Genomic DNA, 23,015 nt, shown 5'->3' on the forward strand with positions numbered 1-23,015 from the left:
TTGTTCTGCTCCCAAGTGAGCACAAGTGCCTATGTGGGCAAGTGAGCCAAATGCTTTAATCCATCAATTACAAGCAAAGGACTGAGGCTGTGCTTAGGACTCTACAGGTGCCCCAAAATAATAATTTTTGACATTTCAAATAAATAACCAAATCCCATCCCTTTTCCTTTCCCTGGGCTGGTACGTGAACACCAGCATTCAAGCTGAGACTGGTGCATTCAGAATTCAGGTATCCCACCCCTCCCAATTTCCCCAGTGACAGCTGCCTGTCTCGTAATTAGCACTTGCCAGGAAAGTAGAGAAAAGCAGGTATTTGACTGGCACAAGGTCTTTTCTGACACAGTAAATGCTATACCGTAGATAGGAGAGTCACAAACTGTCTTTTGAAACAGGAACCAGTGTAGTCCCTAACATCTTTATATATATATATATATGCATATATATATATATACACACACATTTATTTATTTATTTATTTATTTAAGGAAAAAAAAAAAGGATGTCACAGGTAATGACATGGGAAATCAGTAGAAAGAGAGGGAGATCAGGAGCTAAGAACCATTTCCAAATTGTACCACAAAGCACTATGTCACATTTCTGAGGTTCATCAGTGCAGTGGCTGAGCCCGTGAGAGGTGCAGACAGGCACAGTCCCTGATGTGTATGTGTCTAGATAAGAGGGGCATCATTCACTATCACTGTCCCTCAGGAGGCAACCATCCTGCTACCGTTGCATTTCTCTAGCATCATCAGAATTGCATTTCTCAGGGTATAATTCACTTCTTTTCTCAGAATTGCATTTCTCAGGGTATAATTCACAGCATTCACTGTCTCTCCCTCACCAATCCTGCCCAGCCCTGCTAAGACACAGAGGTGAGGAAAATGGAGCAGTACTGTGCAGGATGTGCAGGGACAGGATCTCCTGCTCTCCAGCTCCTGCTGGAGATCTGCTGCTGCTCTCCTGTGCCTGTGAACAAAGGCAGGTTTCCTCCAGGGGAGAGTGACCCTCCTCAGAGGCAGAGAATGGTTGTGGCTTTGGTTCGGGAATGTATATTCACCTTCAAGAGGATGAGTATTAATGGCATAACACTGCGGTAATTCAAATGTAAATCCGAATTTCTTCTTCCATCCTCAGAAAGATCAAGTCTTCTCCCTTCCATGAAGTTCAATTAGATTAATGCAGAATAAGGAGCGTTGTGAATTCAGAAGCAGCCAATATTCAAAGAACTCCGACAAATTTTCAGGCTGGAATAATATCTGCATTCATTTTAAGACAGAGCTGTCAGGGTCTAAATGGCATGAAACAGAGCAGTAATTCCCATCATTTTTTCCCAAGGTCTTTATATTCTTGTTTATATGCTCAAAACTCCCAGAGTAATGGAGGAAACAAAGTACCGTGTAATCCTGGTGGTGTCAGATTCACTGATGGGATGTGCCATGCCATGCCCAGAATATGAAGTACGGATGATTAAAGGACATTCACAGCATTCAGAAATGACACTTCTGTGAAGAACACTTGTGGTTTGTATGGAACAACTATATCTGGACTGAAAAGAAGTCAGCCAGCCACCATCTCTGAGAAGGATCTGAGCTTTCTCAACAAAGTTATCATGATTGCTTTCTCAATGGGAAAGCACCATCAAATTAACAGCAGGCATCAGGAAGGGAAAAAAAAAGAAAAGGTTTAAGAGATTAGGAATAAGTATTTATTTTGGGACAGATTTCCTCATCTTGCTTTCCTCAATAATTATTCTGTCTACACTGCAGTTGCTTTCCCTTCTTTTAAAGCAGTATCTTTTAGTAGGCTCAGGTATAAAAACTGTTACAGCATCATGAAGGAAGGGATGATAACTTTCATGTAGCCCAGCCCCAAGTTGTTTCTTGTCAAAATAACCCAGACTCCATCAGGCCCATTGGGTGGTATTTCTGCAGTGTTTTCCTTATATATGACCACTCATTTAGAAGGCTGAGTGATATTTCCTCAAGAAATGTGATTCCGGAAGGCCTCTTGTACTGCAAAATCCATCACAGTCCTGAAGCTGAAGGTATCAGATGCTGGGGCTTGTTCCCAGGTCTTTGGGCTGCATCTTTTCTGCTTAGGTAAGGAAGACCCACACACTCAGCATGGATCAAGACCAAACTGCAGATTTAAATGTCCCTGTGAAAAGTCTGATTTAACCTGTCGGTCTGCCAAGTCTTTACACATCTGCACTGTCTGTGGACCCTGGAGGTGCTTCCACCGTGGCAGTGAGAAGTGAGCACACCCAGAAAAACCATTGCCAATATCAGCAAAGTCTCTGCATCCCCAGTCTTGCTGTGTCACACCTTTTGTTAAATTTCCTGCTGTTGTTTCCCAGGAAATCCTTCCTAACGTGCTGCATGTTTAGCAGCTCCATTAAGCTCACAAGGCTAGTCTAGTATGCAGAAGAGGAAGCTACCTCTCCAGTTTGCTGTCCTCAGCTGACCCAGCAGTTCTCCTGTCTGGCCACAGTGGCCATGAGCAGCCACCAAGGTTTTCACATGAGCTTGTCATAGCAAAGCACTTTCTGGCTGTATGTGCAGGATGAGTGGATCTTCTATAGATTTGTGCTCAAATTCATGACGTTCACTCAGAACAGCTGTGCAAGAAAGGTGTGCGTATTTTACCGTGAGAAGTGAACAGCAGTAGTCTCTGGAAGGCTGTTGGTACTTTATGGTGTGGAGTTGTGCTTGACTGATTTCCAACACCAACCCCTGGCAGCAGGTCACCCCAGAAAATACACTGGAGCAGAGTCTGAATGTATCCAGAGAGTTAAACATCCATAAGTGTTTAAGCTCAGGTGTGGCTTACTTACACTCGGACACCTATAGTGAAGACGTGTACAGCTGAGCTACTCACCCCATGCTCCTTTTAGCCAAACGTAGACATAAGCACACTCAAGGCACAATCTATCTCGCTTATTTTGGATATCTCATTTAGGATGAGCTAATTTTTGCTTTAATCTCCATCAGCCGTACTGAGTCAGTATCTTTTGACTACAGGAGAGACCACCTAGGTATCTGTACTTCATCTCACAGATCCTAGTTGTAGCATTAGAAAATCCCTGGAGCATTTAATGGGATCATGGAGTGGGCCATGTCATCAAGCTTATATATGCATCTAGTCCCCAGGAAATGCAGGCCTACATCTTACACCTCAAACCTAAGCATAAGTATAATTATATAGGTTGCTAGAGGTACTCCATGCAACATTAAACTGGACTGGCTCAGGGCATGACAACAGCATGTCCAGAGCAGACAGAGCTTGGGTACGGCTGTAAAACTAGCTCAAGGCACTGCATGAGCATTTTTGGGTAGTAGCTTCTTCCATGTCCCAGCCCCCTTTGTCCAGTGACTTGTGCTCAGGTGTGACAGTGGAGGAGAGGTGCCTGAAATAATGCAAGCTCTTACCCCTTTCATTGAGGATGACCTCCCATCACTGTGAGAAGATGGCAGTGGATCTTGTGAGTGCTTTGACTCCTTTCCAGTCCAAATGAACAGTAGGTCAAGTGTTTACTATTTTTTAGGTTACCCTGACTGCCTCTGTCAGTCCAGTTTCTTTTTGAGATTCCTTCCTGAAAAGCTGCCTGCCTCTGACAACCCCCGTGCCCGCTCAGAGACCAAGCTAATAAAACCAGCTGAGCACGAGGAGGCTGCCCTTTGCTCCACCTCGCACCCTGCTTGCTGCGGTACCAGTGTCCCTCGCACACCAGCAGTACTGGGTGCACCACATGGACCCCACGGGAGCTCAGCCCTGTCCTGAAGGATTCAAAGCTACAGCCCCAGGAGAGTAATCGCTATGGCAGGATGCATGGATGAGGTTGGATTAATCACTGTCCAAGATGCCTAATTCTGGGCTGGCTGCTTCTCTGGAGTGTAGGCATGACAGGGATGCTGTTAAAAATACCTCTCATTGCTTAATTCCATATTTTGTTTTCTTGTAACACAAAACCTAGGATCCCTCTGAGCAATTGTGTACATTTTGTTCTGTAAATGGTTTAAAAGTATATTAAAACATTAATCTTAGCCTGAGCCCCTGTGTGCCAGGTTTCTGACTGGAACACAATTTAACAGATGACTCATAGTAGATAAATTGTATAATGGTATGACGTTCTGATAGTCGGTGATTTACAGCTACAATACTTAGCACTGTCTTGCTTTGGAAAGTCCTTTTATTGCTTATTTGTGTAACATATGGATACTGGGAATTAAAGAACATTTTCATAGAATAGTGTTCTAATAACCACAAAAATAATATGTAAGGCAGGTCAATAACCAAACTTCACATTACTCCTTCAACATGCTAAGTTAAGAATGTCTGAGAATGCATTTTATTGCCTTCAGACTGAATTGGAATAAATCATGTCTGGCCTCTGTGGCAAGCAGCATGAACTCTCCTTGAGAAGAGCTGCTGTGCACTGGGGTGTTTTGCAGAAGTGAAGAGGAACCTCACTAACTGATTTTCAGAGAGGGTGAATATGCTTATTTCCCTTTAAACAAAGAAATGCACGACTTTAGTGATGGCCCATGTAGCTGGCTTGGTTTAAAATTAATAACCTTATTTGGCCTATTCTTACCAATTTATTTCTTTCAAATGTCAGCCTGGGGCATTTCAATAGATGGAGAACAACTGAGAAGAGAGGCTTCATTATGCACACTATCAGGCTATCTTGCCCTTATTTTTCATAGGCCAGGCTCTGCAGAGCTGGCAAGGACTGGTGTGAAACACAGACCTCCCAACATGCCAGCCTCGGTCCCCTCACCCATTGCAGAAACATGGACATACAGGAATCTGTATGAGTTTCCTTTCTTATGCTAAATCTTAGTGGTTTTATTCTAACTGAATTACTAGGAAGACCTGCTCAAAACCAATTAGCAGTTAATTTTATGTTACATTTTGTTATTATTGTTGAAAGCAGTATTCTGTCCTTTATGTGGTCTGAGTGTTTTGGTTTGATTTGCCCTAATGGGTAGCGATGGTGATTAATGCTGATGCTTTCTGTCCATAAACCGTCGACCAATAACAAGGGAGAGTCCTAACATAGAAATGACATTTACCTGCATGTGCGTTGTGGTGAGGGGCTGTTAACTTAGCCAAGGAGAGTGTCATGCCAATTACACTGCAGTGCCATTGCAGGGTCCTGCACAGGCAGATGGAACTTTGGGATTCCCCTGACAGGTCTGCAATATTAACAGAATTTATAATACACTAATAAAACCTGAAAAACATCACAGGCATCAGTTCTATCTCCTTCTTGTAAAAGGAGAATGTTTTGGTTTTGGTTTTGGTTTTGGTTTTGGTTTTGGTTTTGGTTTTGGTTTTGGTTTTGGTTTTGGTTTTGGTTTTGGTTTTGGTTTTGGTTTTGGTTTTGGTTTCTTTCTTCCCCATGAAATTGTTCCAGCATCTTTTTGAAGCTCTTTCATTAGCTCATTCTGCAGCTGAGGTGTTCATAAGAGGTACAGAAATCTTAGCAATATTTGCAAGACAGGAAAATATGCCTGACCATATTCTTATTGGCCCCCTTTCCCACTGAGCAGTTAGCCAGAATTTATCATAGAACCACAGAATCACAGAATAGTTTGGGTTGGAAGGGACCTTAAAGAACACCCAGTTCCACCCCCCTGCCATGGGCAGGAACACCTCCCACCAGACCATGTTGCCCAAAGCCCCATCCAGCCTGGTCTTGAGCACTGCCAGGGATGGGGCATCCACTCTGGGCAACCTGTGCCAGTGCCTCACCACGCTCTGAGTCAAGAATTTCTTCCTATTACCTAATCTAAAACCTACCCTCTTTTAGTTTAAAGCTGTTATTCCTTGTCCTATCACCACACTCCCTGACAAAGTCCCTCCCCAGCTTTCCTGTAGGGGCCCTTTAGCTACTGGAAGGCCGCTGTAAGGTCTCCTTGGAGCCTTCTCTTCTCCAGGCCGAACAACCCCCCCCCTAAGCCAGTCTTCACAGGAGAGGTGCTCCAGCCCTCTTATCAGTTTTATGGCCCTCCTCTTGACTAATAACTTCCATGTTAACTTCTAAGACTTCCATGCCCTTCTCGTGCTAGGGGCTCCAGAGATGAACGCAGTGCTCCAGGTGGGGTCTCATGAGAGTAGAGGGGGAGAATCCCCTCCCTTGCCCTGCTGGCCACGCTGCTTTTGATGCAGCCCATGATATGGTTGGCTTTCAGGGCTGCAAGAGCACGTTGCCGGCTCAAGTCAAGCTTCTCATCAACCAACACCCCCAGCCTCTATTTGTGCTTGGGACTGCCAGCCCAGATGGCCAATTCAGACCTATTTAGGGCCACTGTAGGTTGTTTTCGTGAGGACAGAAAATAAATACTAAAGGAGATCTTGGGTGCTGTCCTGCAGATCTATGAAGAACTTTCTTGAACATTTGTGTTCATCAGTGCCATGAGAACAAACAGCAGTAGGCCACTTCCCTGCTCATACAGCCTGTCTCTTGCCAGGCAGCATTCTGCCAAAAATAATATCTCATTCTTGCCTGTCCTCTCAGAAACACAAAGGAGCTGCTTTCTGAGCCAGTTACCTGGTTTGGGGGATTTCCTGATAACTGTATCCCACTTTCCTTTGCTGCACAGCCACCATCTTGTGCAGCATAACTGACCACCACCTTGTGCAGCATAATGCTGTCTGTCTCCACTCTCTTTACAGGAGGAGCATTTATCTGTTCCTTTGCTGAGGGTGCAGGCACACCAGCCAAAGCAACAAATTTACAGAGCTGCAGGAGAAAGGACCAGCTATTTCCTTTCAGCTTGCCCTGCTCGTGAATTAAACACCAGTAGCTTAAGTCATTTGCACACCCACACACCAAGAGATGATGACATCTTACTCTCCATCATGAGTGCTAGTAGTAGCAGTAGTAGTAGAAGTAGTAGTATTGGTGTTAATTCTTTGAGTCCTGGATCTGACTGCTGCACATTGTATGAGACATAAGTGCAGAGCCTCTGCCTCAAAGAACTTACCAACAAAACATGTTTGATTTCAACAGAAGACAAAACACCTAGACCTTTTTTTATTAAAAAAAAAAAAAAAAAGTTATTGAGCATGGAGGTGATGGAAGATTTGCTCCTGTATCATCTTGCAGTTTCATTTTACTCGTTTCTGTAAGAATAAACAATTCATAAAACCTACTAGTTCTGCAATTTTCCTGGCTAAGGCTAATGTATGCTGAGATGTGCAATTACATTTGTCATGTTTTGTTCACACCATGTATGAATCCAGTTCTCATCAGTAACAGGTTCTTTTCATTTACATGCTCTGATCTAAGAAAAACACTCTCTTTTCATTGTAGGAAAATATTTCTACTGCTGAACTTAGCCACAGCTGAGGCCTGCTGTGTTTCTTAGCTCATCCAAAGTGAAGATTAATTTTCACTGTAGTTTGATTAATAGAAATTTAACATAATTCATCTCAGTGCATTGCTGTGCTTAAACTATTTGTGTTAACTTTTTCAGATTCATTCTAAAATTAATGTGATGTGGATCCAAGTACTAATCATGCACATCCTTCATGTCTTGCCAACGGTAGTCTCTAACTTACTGCATAGCAAGTGATTACATTACTAAAAGAGTCATGAGCTGTCTGCATAGCCATTACTCTAAAAAATAGGTACTTCATTTTATTTTTAAAGCCACAAGTGATAGTTCATGTGGAGGGCACAGGAAAGAAAGAAGTGCTCAGAGCAGCTCCTCCAAGGAGAAGCCCACAGGGGACCACGGGACCAGCCCTGGACGAACCTGAGACACGGCCGATCTTACCGGACCTGTCTGGGGAACAGCTGTCATTGCTCAGAAAGTTCACTAATTTTTTGCAGACTGATAAAGCTGGCTTATGTCAGGGAGAGGGCCACCTGAGCATGGCCAGGCTTTGGGAAGCTCCTGCCAGGCAGGGCAGTCCTTGCAAGGATTGCTGATTGATGTGGGAAATGGAGGGAGGACAGAGGCCAGCTGAGGGGCTGCATCATGCCCATGCAAGGGAGCCAGGCAAGAAACATTGACCCAGACATGTGAAAAACAGTCCAAGCATGATTAAAGAACCGTAATGGACACATTTGCCATCAGAAAAGAGCAAATCCTTCTTCGTCCTTTTTTTTTTTATTTTATTTTAATCATCTTAGACCACTGTACAACCTTTTTTTAAGCATACTCTGTAGGAACTGTTCTGACACAGTGTAGAAAAAAAAAACAAAAAACATGACTGCTTTGCCCTGTGTGATGAGCAGAAAAAAAAATGAAATGGCAAAAACAAAACAAAACAAAACAAACAGTCCTTCAAGTTATTCCTGTCTGAATCCTTTAACCTATCCTATCAATATTTCTGTATTTTCACGAGCACCAAACTGAACTGTAAAATTGAAACAGAACTACAGAACTAAAGGCCCATGTTCTGGCAATTGGTTCAGGAATGTTTTTCAGCAATAGAAGATGGTGCATCGTATGGCTCTCAAACACACTTCTCTGGTCCAGAGGGGCACCCTGAGTCCCTCAGACAAACACAGAGTGCACAGTCCTCTCCTTGCTGAATGGACGAAATGTCACTTCAGAGAGACAAGTCAGTCCTAAAAACTTTGCTTCCAGTCCAGGTAATTAGCTTGGGAAAATCTGCAGAAGTGAAGGGGAAGGAATATTTTCCTGTGGCCACAGATGACAACTGGCACTTTGCCATCACTGCAGTGACCTCAGATTTCTGCGTAGCTGCTGCTGGTCCCTGAGGAGCTCTCTGCAGGCACAGCATCACCCTCCTGCTCCTCCTGGGCTGCCTGGTTGCTGGGGACATGGTGGAAGTGGATGGACATCAGATCCTTTCGGAAGAGGAATGGTGTTGTCCCACACCAGCTGGCGAATGGACACGGCATGTTTCTCTCCACCAGCAACTCAAAGCCACAATCTCTCACTGTATGTCTGCAAGCTTATCTGAACCAAAAGTGGGAACCACTTGCCAGCTTCACCAACTCCATTTACCTCCATGTATATTTTCATGATGTGGACAAAATAAAGCTATATTATCACAAAGAGGCCAGGCCAGTATCCTGTGTACCCTACCAAAAATACCTCTGCTGCTCGCGGCACTTATCCTTCCCAAACGAGTGAGTTCAGAGCTGGGTGTCACTTAAAGAGTGAGCGATTGGGAGAGCTGAGCAAGCCTTAGAAAAGTTTGATTAAAAGCAAAAGAAGTAATCCAAACTGGAGCTCCAAGTTACTGTTTTTTCTTGTCCTTCTAGATCAAGTTGCCTGTTTCACTTCTTGAAATCATCAGACAGCTTTTGAAAGTTTTGTTGTTTTTTTTTTTTACATAGTAGTTTTTGGAGTGCTGTTACATTTTTTACAATTCTGTGAAGGTTGTTTGTTCCATTCATCTCATTTACAAAAGTTTAAAATCCCTGTCACTGAGATGTTGAACAAACCCAACAAGAGCTGGGCATTTTTGTTTCCCTTTGTTTTCTTATGTTAGCATTCTTAATTTTCAAATGTTAGCATTAACATTTATCGTTGCCTGCTTAGATGCAAAATGCTGGTCAAGTGTGTCACATTTTCTCATTCGTCTCACAGGTAAGCTGCAAAGTGCTGCAATTCTTTCACCAGTACATGCTGGGCTGCAACTACTTCTGGATGCTCTGCGAAGGGATTTACCTTCACACGTTAATTGTGGTGGCAGTGTTTGCTGAGGAGCAGCGTTTGCACTGGTATTACCTCTTGGGCTGGGGTATGTATGGCGTGATTTATAGCAAGCTAGTGAATTCTTTCAGATGTTTGAATTCTTCTAGCACTTACACACCTGAATTGTTCTATTTACACTAGTAGATCATAGCCTAGGGTTGAGTTCTTGGGTCCTAAATTTGAGTGCATTTATTTGGATCAGCCTAGAGACTCATGAAAATCAGCAGGAGTCTTTATCCATTATTTGCTGCATCTTGGGATTTTCTGAAAGAAATGCTGAAGTTTTGTTAAGCAAAGCTTTGGGAGAGAAATAGATTTTTATCGAAGCACATCTTTTGTCTGAACAAAACTTGTCTAGTTTTGTCACTTTACATGCAAAAATATTAAACTGCAACATTACCTATAAAAGTATTCTGGAAAAAGAGGAAAATCAATATCTGCGTCTCCCAAAGTGAAAAACAACAAGGTACATACAAAGAGGAACCAGAGCTTCTCTGGAACTGAATCCAATATTGGATATGCTTTGACAGATGATATTTTACCCACACAGGAGTAGATAATGTCTCTACTTTTATTTTGTCTTACAGCAGTGATCTCTAAAGCATTTCAGAGAACCGTACAGTCATCATTGAAGCAAATCTCAGTGATATTCTATGAGAGAGGTTACAAACCCACGCACTATGCAAACTATATGTAGTCGTGTGCATTCCACTCAAGAAACCATGACTAAGTCTGGTTCAACATCTCCAAGTATGCAGATCTCTTCTCCTTTCACTGAGGGAGTCCTTGCCTTTCAATTAGTAGCAACAACAGGTATCTACCCTTTGGACTGCCTGGCCCAGTAAAAAGCCATGTAAATACAACCAGTATATTAGAGTGGAGTGCAATCTCTTTTACAGTTAAGTCACTATTGTAAATCCAGTCCACACCAGTGCTGACAGAAAATCATTACTAATAGGTTTTTCCCAGTTTGGGAACTGTGAATTTCTGGCCTCATTCCAATTTCTGGTTAGCCAGGCCTCAGATCTCAAACCCCACTGGTGTGACCAAGCAGCAGTGATGGATCTTTTTTCATTGTTCCACAGCACTTAGGGATGGTCACTGGCACTTATCTCTTGCAATTCCAGACTGAAGCATGTAGAACTTACTCTGTATTTTCCATCCTCTTTGCAAATGTTTTGCCTGTTCAACATTATTTCATTTCCAGCAAGAAAATAAAAAACAGCCCTTCTGCTTAGACAGAGGAAAATTAGGAATTAATTAGATGGGAGAAAAATGACCTGGTTCTGAATGTTCTGAAGAACTTTAAAACCCTGACATCAGCTGCTAGTTGGGCATCCAATACCAGGTCTTATATAGATGGTAACAGCAAAATAGAAAGTTGTTCCCCCTTTATTTGGATTTTTCATTTAAAAGACTGGTAACGTATTTTCCTCTTATAGCACAAGACAGTACTCCCTGGATACCTGCATTAAATACCTAGAAAATTAAGCACAATTTTCTAGTTTATGTGGAGTATAGTGCCAGAGAACAGTATCCAAGCATGTAAGAATTTATTTTATTTTTTTTTTTGAGAATGGCATCTTTTCTGAGAAGAGAGGGAGCTGTCATGGTCTTGGAATGAAAATTCTATGGAACATCACCAGCTGTTAAAAACCTTCCTGAAGAACCATAAATTGAGTTAAGGTTTCTGGACTTTTTCTGTCAATCCAAATAACTGAGCCCTTGTGGAGCAAGCAACTGTGCTATCGGAAAGTTTTCACAGTTCAGAATATATTTGAATATACAAAGTCTGGTAGTGCTCTAGTTTTGAAATGGAAGCCCTACCTGAAGAGTAATTTCAAACACTTCCTTCCAGATAAAACTTTTGCTGTTTTCATGTCTTGTAGCATAAGCCTTCTGGAAGTACTGTCGTTCTGTATTGAATTATGCAGGAGAAAAATGGGCATTAACATATTTTTTTTAAAGTAACATTCACTTTAGGCAGTGCAATTTAATGCAACTGGGACAGATGGCCTGCCGTTAAAGTTTATGAGCTAGCGGAAATATTGTTGAGAGCATCATGGTGGGTAACTCAGTGAAGATAACTGGTAAGATGCTTATCACTATCTGCAGCACTGCCCTAAAAGTAAATAGGGTGGTCGCTGTGGGAATAGCATGATGATATCTTGAGAGAGAAAAGGTTAATAGAAAAGGACACAACTCTGTCTATGAAGTCTGCAGCCTTATTAATGAAACTAAATTGATACTGCCACACAAAAGTAATCATTAGCACCTTGTTTCTAAAGTAGAAGTCATTATTAGCAATATGATCTAATTAGGGCTATCTGGCCACCCCTTAAATTTGCATAAATCAGTGTAATTCCACTGTTTCCAGAAGCAGTGCTCACATTAGGTCTAACTTTAAGCATCTAGCTATGTTAATCAATGGATAGAGATACATTTCTCCAAAGAGCAATGCAGAGCAAACAGAGCAGGTTGTGCTCTGAATTATAATTCAAAAGATCAAGGTAAATGTACAACATGAGATGAATATACTCATTATTCATTGTTATAACTAATCCCTATGCGAGAAGATCTGTATTATTTTATTTGGAAAAATCACTAATGACATTTGTAAAATGGCTTTATAAAAAAAAAAAATCTGAGCAAATATAAAACACTTCCACAAAAGGCTGCAGATGATTGAATGGAATCTGACATGGACAGATGTATTTCAAGAATTATGCCTTCAGGTGACATCCTCTCTGGCAACTGCTGCTGCTGGGAATGTCCTTTTCATTTGTTATTGTTTCAGCAGGTCAGGAAATCACCCTTATGCAGAGCAAGAAAACAGCATCAGATGGGTGCATCCAGCTACAGTGTACTCTGGGTGCTTCAGGCAGCTTCATCCACATAAAAGTGAAGAGGGAATCATGTATTTGGACAGAGCTGAAGCAGATTGTCAGTTCAACTGGAAATACAATTAAGCATAATTGCCAGATTTTATTTATTTATTTATTCTATATAGAGGACTTGGCATGATCTCAAGGGACATGTCATAACTTTTCTTGTGGTGGCTGGGGTGGAACCTTTTCTACATTGCTCACTGTTCATGATATAGGTGGGACCCCTGGAGAGATACGGTACATGTTGGGCCACCAAGGCCCAACAGGCCTTCTTGGCGCTCCCCTTCTTACTGCTCATTGCTTTCTGACCCTTGAAAAGGGAAAAATGACATCTAGCTGTATGAGCTAGCCTGCAGCTGGAAATTTGAGCCATAGATGGTCAAGAGATTCTTACCCTGCAACTGATTAATGAAAACTTTCCGTCGCGTTCCTCAGATTTGCATGTGAATTTGTTGAGCCAAATATTCTGGGCTAATGCATTTAACAGAAGAAGGAGGTCCCATGGCATCATGTTGTGCACTCTACTTACAATACTCCAGGCCAGAGTTTTCAGATGAAGGCTATTTGCTATTACAGATTGGTCCCTTAAAAATGCATTTCAGTCTATGTTGTCCATCAACAAAACTGGCTCAGACTTGATTCATTTCCAAAGCAAAAGGATTTTCTTAAACTGTCAATCCCATAAGGTCACCCTGAGTTTGGAAAATCCTTTCTTTTTGTTCTGAGCTTTTTGTTTTTCTACCATGCATCATCACTCTAAAAATTCATTCTGCAGCCAGCAGCCCAGTAATCATTTTCTAACAATATATAAAAGAGAAGGCAATCCGCTTTGTTCTCCCACAGCTGCATTGTCCTCTCAAGTACAACTGCAGTAAGAACTTATTTTGGAAGTAGAGCAACAAGTTGTTGCTTAGAGATACCTGGATACCACAGAGTGTCCTATTTATATACTTTTTTGACCTCAGTCTCTTTCCAGCATTGTCTGGCCTGTGCTCTGCAGTAAGAATACTCGAGAATTTGGCTAAGGATTCTCTGCCTCATCTAAAAGTGTTTATGAAATCACTAACACCTGAAGAAACAAGGAGCCATGTTCCTCCCTCTGTGACTAATCACTGTATCAGCAGGACATTTTCACATGTTTTTCTTATAACTACAGAATATCCACTGGTCGGAACAAACATGCATGGTTTATAGGGAGCAGGCAGCAGTAACACCAAAGGTGTCCACAAAGCCCTCTGCAAAGGACAGACAAGGCAGTAGATGACTCCAGCTGTCTGCATATGTAGGATTATACAAGGTGGGGTCAGTATTTTAGCATGGGTTCCCCTATTACAGATTTCTAGCCTATTGGAGAGGGAGACTGCATACAAGCAAGCTGAAGGAAGATCGACAGGAGTGGACCACATTGCCACTCTTAAAATGTCGGGGTGGAAACAAGCATTTTACGGCATGAAGCTGTGACAGGGGAGGGTCAGGCTGGGTGTTAGGAAAAGGTTCTTCACTGAGAGGGTGGTCGGGCACTGGGACAGGCTGCCCAGGGCAGTGGTCACAGCACCAAGCCTGCCAGAGTTCAAGAAGCATTAGGACAATGCTCTCAGATGTATGGTTTGTTTTTTTAGGTGGTCCTGTGTGGAGCCAGGAGTTGGACTTTATTACCCTTGTGGGTCCCTTCTAACTCAGGATGTTGTGATTCTACGGTTCTATGATTCCGTGATTCTATGATTTGAGGTGTTCAGTATAGCACGGCGTGTTCCCAAGCCTTTGGCCTCGTGCAAATTTGCCCTCCTCAGCTCCCTGTCAACACAGTGACTTCCCCTGAGGCATCAGCTGGGCTTCACAGATAAAGCAGGAGATGTGGAGTTACAGTATCCCCAGCTCCCCTCCTCGCCGATATAAACCTGCATGGGATGTGCTTGATGGCACAGGGGATGGGAATCTGCAGAAGCTATCCCAAATCCCCACTGCTGTGAATGTCCTGGCTCCACACATTTTCTCTTGCTGTGGGCCTCCAAAAAGCAACCCCTCTCTCTGTTGTTTACTGCTCCATAATCTGGCATGCAAGTTAATGTGCCTCTGTCTTTCTCAATCCCGATTTACATGGTTATAACAAGTATCCCTGGTTTCCTGAGGGAATGCCGTACTGAGAACCAAATGATCTCTGCCTCCATCTCACACTGCTTGCTCACACTCCCTCCTGCACGAGCCACAGTAGCACAGGGGAGCCTGGCAGGAGCTTTGTGGAGCCCCAGGAGAGCCTATGGCCCATGGACTTGGTTTCTTCTGTTGGCCTGCCTGGAGCATCACACCATGCTAGAGTTCTGGGTGTAATAGGATTACGGTTCTTTGTGAAAGCTGGGATTTCACATATATGTGTTTTATGGACAAGACATGTTGGTAGTGTGAGTGACACCTGAAATTCAAATCAAAAACACCAAGTCTGACCTATACCTTTAATCATTTCAGGGTTCCCTTTAGTGCCAGCATCTATTCATGCAGTTGCAAGAGCCAAATACTTCAATGACAAGTGAGTAGCATGTCTGATTTTGAAGGAATTTACCATTATTTTATTGTGTAACACATTTTATTTGAGTAAATAATAAACTCTAATGGTGTATTTCCCTTCCAGCTGCTGGATGAGTGTTGACACTTACTTGCTTTATATTGTTCATGGACCTGTAATGGCAGCTTTATTGGTAAGAATATTATTTGAAATCGACAGTTTAGTAATTATTTTAGAAATGCTGCTAATGTGTAGAGAATATAAATTTCTGAACTTTAAGTATTTTGGTCAAAATGTCAAAGTAGTTAGTGATTTCCTCTATTCAGGACAGGTTCTTAATACTTTTCATAAATGGGACCTGTAAAAAGACCTCCCAGAAAATAATCAGATTTTAAAGCAAACTGAACCATTAATTGCTTTTGAAAATCCGCGTGGTCACTCGACTCCATTGTAACATTTTTGTGACAAATGTACTGCATTTAAGTGACATCAGTGAAACATCAATGCCTTTGCTGGGCTGAGTGGAGTGCAAGCTGGTTATTCAGTGCTAGTTTTACTGGTTTCTGCACAGGTATGGTCCAGTGGTAGGGCCAGGAAAGGGACTGGAGTGGGCTGTCAGAAGCAACACAGGATGAGATTCAAGATGCAGCTCAGCAACGTGTACACATATAGCATGTTCTGTGCCAGTGGTGATGGTTGGCATTGTAACACTGACCTTTCTGAAAGGTTTTATTCAACCCAAGTCCCAAACTCATCTCAGTGTGTCACCCAGATTGTTGGACCAGGTGATCTTGGAGGTCTTTTCCAACCTTAATGATTCTGTGATTCTGTGGTCACCAAGCTACAAGTATGTATCTTAGCTACAAAGAAGAGAGGAAGGGCTGCTTTTATGGAAAAAGAACAATCTTTAACTGTTTTAAAAATAAGGCATTATAATTTCTGGCTTGTTCTTATGCCATTTCCAGTTTTATTTTTCTTGTAAAGATGTCAGTGTTCACAGAATGTCCTGCTTGATTGGGCACAAGAATCTCATAGTGACAGCCTGACTCAGAAGAGCTGAGGAATTTCACCTTTGCAGAGTCTTCTTTCCACCTTTCACAGTTACTTCAAGAAATTCTAAAACTGAAGGTTAAGCAGAGTGAGTGAAGTTAGAGGAAGATGGAGAATAAGGTTTAGATTTAATGCTGAATGGGACCTCAGAAGTCATTCATTATTCCCTTTTTCCAGTAGAGCACAAATGTAAAATAGTTGAAAGGTCTCTCAGTAGCTAAGAAGTTATGAAATGCTTTACTGAAACGTACTGATTCATGGTTTATTGTTCTGAAAGATCCAAGTGAGATTTCTCATTTATTTATGGATTTGGGGCTATTAAAATATCTATGTTAGTTATGCAATAAGAGGTTACTTATTTAAAAAGTAATAATTTGGAGAAAACTCTCTTAATGTTCAGAAGGACAGGTGCCTGATAACATTGTAACAGATCGGGAAAAAGTGAACTGGTTACACTGGAGCAAAAGCCTGTGATACCTGTGGTATTTACTGGGCTCATGACTGGCCCATGTCTGCCATCTCTCTTCCATCACAAGCTCTCAGCACATCCCACAAGGAGCTGTGAAGCCAGAGCCAAGAGCAGATACACATGCGCTAAGCACCCACAGCTGGAATAACTCAGGAAATCAAATATTGAGCTACTCAGAATAGATGACCAAAATGGTCACAGGCAAAACTTTCTCAGTTATTTGGCATTTCTTCTGTGATCCAGCTCATTTTAAGTTTTACCTGGGGGCCTTGTACTGTGGGATCCCTACAGTCCCATGGAGGCAAGGATAAGCCTAGATTTTTCTCAAGAACCAACTTGCCAGAAGTAGTGGCTCACGTAAGCCAGAGCATGTTCCTCAGAGAATGTGCATGACCCTGCAGGCTCCGTATGTCCAGGGATGACCTGGGGATTTTGTCTCACTTGGCTGTAGACATCTTCAGTGCAGACCAAAGCAAGATACCTTGGGGACCTCCCCAGTAAGAGAGAAGTGGTTACTCTGGGAACAATTCATCCACCCTACTGAACCTTGTGACATAGATATGAGGTGTTTTGTTTCTTAGAAATCCTGAATTTTACCACATCAACATTAAAACACCCTGCCTGTCCTAAACATCCATTCAGGCATGTCTCCAGGAAAACTTGTAGAGCAGCTTAACATCTGTTTTCTGAAGATATTCAGGTACTTTCCAAGGCCTGACTTCCAAGAGGGTGCCCATTATGAGCAACAATGAAGCTAGAAAGTTGCATTTTAAAAAGTTGCATTTATTTGTCCTGCATTTTCTGTTTGAATGCCTGTTTAATTGAATGCTTTCACCTATAACGGTTTTGCTTTACAGGTCAATTTTTTCTTTTTGCTTAACATTGTCCGAGTTTTGGTGACAAAGCTAAGAGACACCCACCGTGCTGAGTCCAACATGTATATGAAAGCTGTCAGAGCCACATTAATCCTGGTGCCCTTACTAGGAATTCAATTCGTTATTATTCCCTGGAGACCAGAAAACCGCCTTGCTGGAGAAATATATGACTACATCATGCATATATTAATGCATTACCAGGTATGTTATATAATAGCAACTTCAGCTGTGGTGAGGTGCTTGCTGTTAAGCTAATTTAGCCAAAGCTGCTGATGCCAGTTGTTTTGCACTGAAACTGAGAGTGACTGTGGTTTTGCATTTCTTTTCTAACCACTTTCACATTGCTGGATTATCTGCCTCAACACAAGTAGCATCACTGTATAAAGAAGAACCAGGAGATAGAGGAAACAATGAACAATGAAACAAAAATGATTAAATGGCACTATTTCTGAACAAAGTAGGGAGAACTGAGATCACAGAGGGCTTTTATGTTCAAAGCACTGTTTCTGCTGAAGTGTTGAAATTGACTGAAGCTGGTGTTGTGAGATTAATATTAAAATTAGCTGTGTATGCAAACTATTGTACAGAGGGAATGCCAATACACAGAAGAAAAGATGGAGACAATGAAGCTTCGTTCAGGAGTTAAAATTACATTATTAAATAGTTTAAATTAAAATGCAACACTGACATTTTGAATTCATAAATGCTTTGAAAATATATCATCATTCAATAGGGCTGGCTTGTTTTTGTTTTTATTAAAAAAAAAAAAAAAACTACAACAACAAAACCAAAAAGAAACTAAAGTACTTCAAATGCTTGGTTATCTGGTTACTCTCTGTAACATCCAGTCCTATATTGACCAGGAAAGACAGATTTGTAATACATTTGTGAGTAGTGGACAACATGGGTGATCACACTTACCCACTTCTTGTTTCCTTTCATGCAGAAGCTAAATGCAGAAGTTATTTTACCGTTGTAGTAAGTAAACAACTCTAAAAATTCAGTGGTGTTTTTTCCTTAAAAGAGGTGATAAAAGATGCTACCAAAATCTATGCATCCTGTCATCTGAGACTATTTTCTGCATATCACCTGTATTCCTTCAAAATTGTGGGTGTGCATGATGCTGCATGTATAGAATAGTTGAAGCGATAGGTCTGTTTTTGCAGCATATGCCATCTTATTTTACAGTTCTGATTAACAGCAATGAGAAAATCTCTTTCTTGTTTTGTTACCTGTACTTTGCCTTGTCACTTCAGGGACCTCAACAGCTACAATGGAATATCTCCAAAAAAGTTTTCTGGTGACAAGTTGCTTACATTTTTAGTACATTAAGATAAGACAGAGTGCAACAATAATTTCACTCTTAAAATATCTTCCAACTCCTGCAAGATTGCCAGAGAACTACAAAATAAATGTTAATTAATGATCCTAATGATGATCATTTTGCAATACAAAGTCACCAAACTTGGGTTAAAAGGCAACCAGCAACAAAAGCAAAATATCATGAAAAGCCAGGGCAACGATGCAGAGCCTTGGCTGGGGCATGCTGGTGTAGACGTAGTGCCTGACCCTGCAGAAGAGCTCTTGAAGCTCTATAGGATAATATCAGTGTGCATCCAGAAGCAGGTAAAATTTGGCATTTCAGGAGACTTATGAAGTTGGGCTGCCAACTGCAGCTAATGGTGGTGCTCCCTTTTCTACCTAGAGTGGATTTTTAATTGTATTCTGAAATAAACCTCCTTAATCCTTTCCCAGGCATTTCTTGCATGCATATTTAGGATAGCCACCTATATAATCTCTCCTCCGGTGCTCATTTTCTTCTAGGACTGATTATGTAATTAGCAGGTGTTGTATTAGCTTGTGTAATGGTTATATTTCCCTGCTAGCTATTGCACTCTCATAAACTACTGCCTGTCTCTCCATAAACTAGCAGCAGCCATTATTGTCTGCACCCAGTGGTGTGTCAGTCATACACAAGCAGGCATCATGTCTGCATTTTTATTTTATTTTATTTTATGGAAAATATAATACATTCTCCATCTTTGCACTGGCTAAAGGATGATATTTTATGCTTTTTCTAGAACAGAGAGACAGATTTTCAATAGTGCATCACTGCCTTAAGTGACCACAATAGATTGGCATATAAGCTACATCTTCATGCACATAGAAATGGTGCAAGCTAGCACTGCAGTCTGTTTTACAATTCAGATGATTGAAAATGATGAATGAGTGAGAATTTACTCACATGAGAAACTATGTAATAGTATTTCTTTCAGCAAACATGTTTCCTAGGTGAAAAACAATACATTGAGGTGTTACATGCTAGGTTTCCTCTGCTAAAGTCATTTTTGAATAACAGGAGCCTGTCTGGTTTTGAATTGTCCTGCCCTTTTTGCAGGATTATCATTAATGCCATTTTCAGCCAAAGTGTTTTTTTTCAAATAAGGCTATATGAGCAATTCACAGATGCTATATATCTAACCTACCTTGCTCAGTGTGTATTTTTCACTACACAGACCAGAATCCTCTTAGTAGATCAGTAGAGTAGATGCATAACAAGTGATAAAAATCAAAACCTGGCTGTTGTGCTGCAAATATAAATGTGTGTACTTTTACAGCACATCCAGCCAGCCCCTCATGGATGCTGTAAAAGTAGCAATTATTAACTCCTCTCACCATCACCGATACTGGCTCTTTGGCCCCCAGGCTGTGCTGAAATGAAGATCACACCAGACAAAAGAAAGATATTTCAGCCATTAAGTGGAATAAATTATGCACAGAGAGGCAAGCTGTAGGTGCACACAGCAGCTAATTAAACACAGCTCCTAACGTAGGCACCACAAAGCAAACATTTGCACTCCAGAACAGCAAGTTGCAGACTTTCCCTAGAGGACCTGATTTTCAAAAGCCTGTTAGACGATGCAGAAAGCATATGAAAGATGCAACCTTCCTTGGGGTATAAAACCCCAAGATTTTTTATGGTATGGGATGTGCTGGCTTCTTGCACACCTCTGATGTGAGAACCCATTCATTGCTCAAAAGCCAGAAAAGTCCCATCATGCTGCCCAGCAAAGATGAAATGGTGCACCTGGGCAAGCAGGTGCCTCTTGTGAAGGGATGAAGCAGCAGCCCCGTTCCCTGTGTGTAACTGCTCACAGGTGTCTCCCCCAGCCTCAGGAACCACCGAGCAGGCCCACCAGGTTTGAGAGGCCCAGGTACAAAGAGATGGAGTGCTCAGCTTCTGCAAGTAGGTCTGCTACCAGTGAGCGCATCCTGGTATCTCACTTTCCTGATGTTGGTCCATAACAGAGGCCTCACAAGAAAGGAGGAGCAGTGGGAAGATGATATATCAGTTAGTCCCATGTATGGTCCCCTCAGCCAAATGCTCTCAAACGAGCCCAGTATTTGACACATTCATGCCTATGGGCTCATTCCACCAACCATCCCCTCTTACTGAACCCTCTCTCCAGCGTCTTGTAGTTGGGTTTGTAGAGACTAACATTGCACTGTCGCTAGGCCACAGAAGACCTAGACATGGAGGTCTGCTTGATGTGATACTGAAACAGCCCACAAATCTACAGTGCTTAATCATAGAATCACGGAACTGCTTGGGTTGGGAGGGACCTTAAAGACCACCCAGTTCCAACCCCCCTGCCATGGGCAGGGACACCTCCCACCAGACCAGGTGGCTCAAAGCCCCATCCAGCCTGGCCTTGAACACTTCCAGGGATGAGATAAGGTTACTTATGTTCTCCATACCTTGCTGACTACGGCCATAAACATGCAATTCTGTCTCTAATGAGAAATGACAATGCTATTTGGTATAATGGCCTTGTTATTGGCAAACAAAAGATTTTTTTCTATTACATAGAACATAATCAAAGTTTTCTTTCTCCTCAGGTGTTGCTCAGCAGCTTCCAAGCAGCACCCTCAGGACAGCACCTCCTGTCCTGCTAGGCCAGGAGGTCCAGTTCATGAGGGCCTCCTTTGTATCACAGTTATTTTGCATTTTTCAGGCATGGGTTTGAGACACATCTATACCCACCCTGCGTCCAAGTTGTAAATTTAATTCCAGCTGATAATCTTGATAACACCTTTATGAAGGACAAAAGTAACCCATTTAAAAGTAAACTCTTAAATATACTAAGATATTTCAATCCATTTGAGAAGGAATTCATTTCATCTGTTTCTCCATATAAGGGGAAATAAATATCCTCTATAATGCCAGACCAGACAGAAACATTCTCTCCTGTGCAAAGTTAAGATAATAGGACTGCTTTTGAGAACATAAGTGTTTCTTTTATTTGTCTTTCTTCTTCTTTTTTTTTCCTTTGTATTATTAGTAATTTCAAAATTTTCTAAAATTTTGAGCCAATAAAATTTTGGGACTTTTTTTTTTTTGAAAGCTGAATGCTATTTTTTTGTTGTTGTTGTTGTTAACCTAACATAAATGAACAATTCCTAAGGTAATCATTTACCTCAGAGGTGCTGTATGGATGTACTATGAATGAAAATGATGAAGAACACAGCATTGTTTTTCTCAAAGCTCTTTTCCGAAATGGGAGAGAGAGAGAATGGGAAACACTTCACTGAAGCACCTTGGCCATGTTTTGTTTTGTTGACTGTTTTTTTTTTATTATTATTTTTATTTTCTGTCCATTCAGATCCAGAAGTGGATGGACATGGACCAAAGCCCACAAAGAGAAACAGAAACTGATTTTTTTATACAATAGCCATCTGTACATTTACCTCTACCCTTATCTTCTACTATTGATAATAAATATATTATCTCACAAAAGCCTATAGGGTGTGTAATTAGAGCAGAGCCTGAAGTCATGGAAACTCAGGAAAAACAAAAGTAAGCATACTTATATATGCTTTATTGGTTTTTTTGGAGACATAAGCTAGAAGAAACACAAATGAGGTATCAGTAACCCACAGAAATCTGCAGTATCCACATAATGATTTTTTGTTTGTTTTTAACCTCAGCAAATGTAGGACAGTGAAATACAAGTCAAATACCTGTCAAGCAGAGAATGTCCTTGGACCAATACTGGGACTTAAACACGGGGAAAAATTCACTGAAAAACTCACATGAAGAAAGATCTGAGAGCTGCTGACTCTGAGCAGTCCCTTGGGTATGATTCGCTAGAAAGACATGTTCATTTGATCTTCACATGGTTCCAGAAATAAAATAAAGAATTTCAGAAACAGTCTTTAAAGGCCTCAATCTCAAAATAAATGTAGTCCTTGTCCCTGCTTTCAGTCCTACAACCATTGGTACCCTCCTGTCAGCGGGCAGTATGTCACAGGTCAGTTTATCAACCCCACACAGTGTCAGAGAGATGTAATTGACCTAGAGATCTTGTTCTTAGAAAGGATTGCACCCTGAGCAAAAAACAGTAGTGGATAGAGAGAATACAGAAGACATGTCAAAGAAATAGAAGAATTAACCTGTGGGCCCTGCATGGCATGATCAAACTTCATCCAGTCTCTTACAGATTATAATATATCCCCTGTAAAATTATCAGCATCCCAAGCCTTCCT

General features: G+C 41.5%; 1 protein-coding gene across 6 annotated transcripts in view; it reads left to right on the plus strand.

Moving 5' to 3' along the window:
• Positions 1–23,015, plus strand: part of CALCR (calcitonin receptor) — a 185,754-nt gene that overhangs the window by 141,934 nt on the left and 20,805 nt on the right. For all 6 annotated transcript variants that reach the window (XM_083825417.1, XM_083825421.1, XM_083825418.1 and 3 more), the window contains 4 exons: positions 9,579–9,732; positions 15,038–15,098; positions 15,201–15,267; positions 17,451–17,669. In XM_083825417.1, the coding sequence (XP_083681543.1) occupies positions 9,579–9,732; positions 15,038–15,098; positions 15,201–15,267; positions 17,451–17,669 (501 nt within the window). The remainder of the gene's footprint in view (positions 1–9,578; positions 9,733–15,037; positions 15,099–15,200; positions 15,268–17,450; positions 17,670–23,015) is intronic.

The sequence above is a fragment of the Anser anser genome, assembly GCF_964211835.1.
Source record: "Anser anser genome assembly, chromosome: 2".
NCBI classification, from domain to species: domain Eukaryota; kingdom Metazoa; phylum Chordata; class Aves; order Anseriformes; family Anatidae; genus Anser; species Anser anser.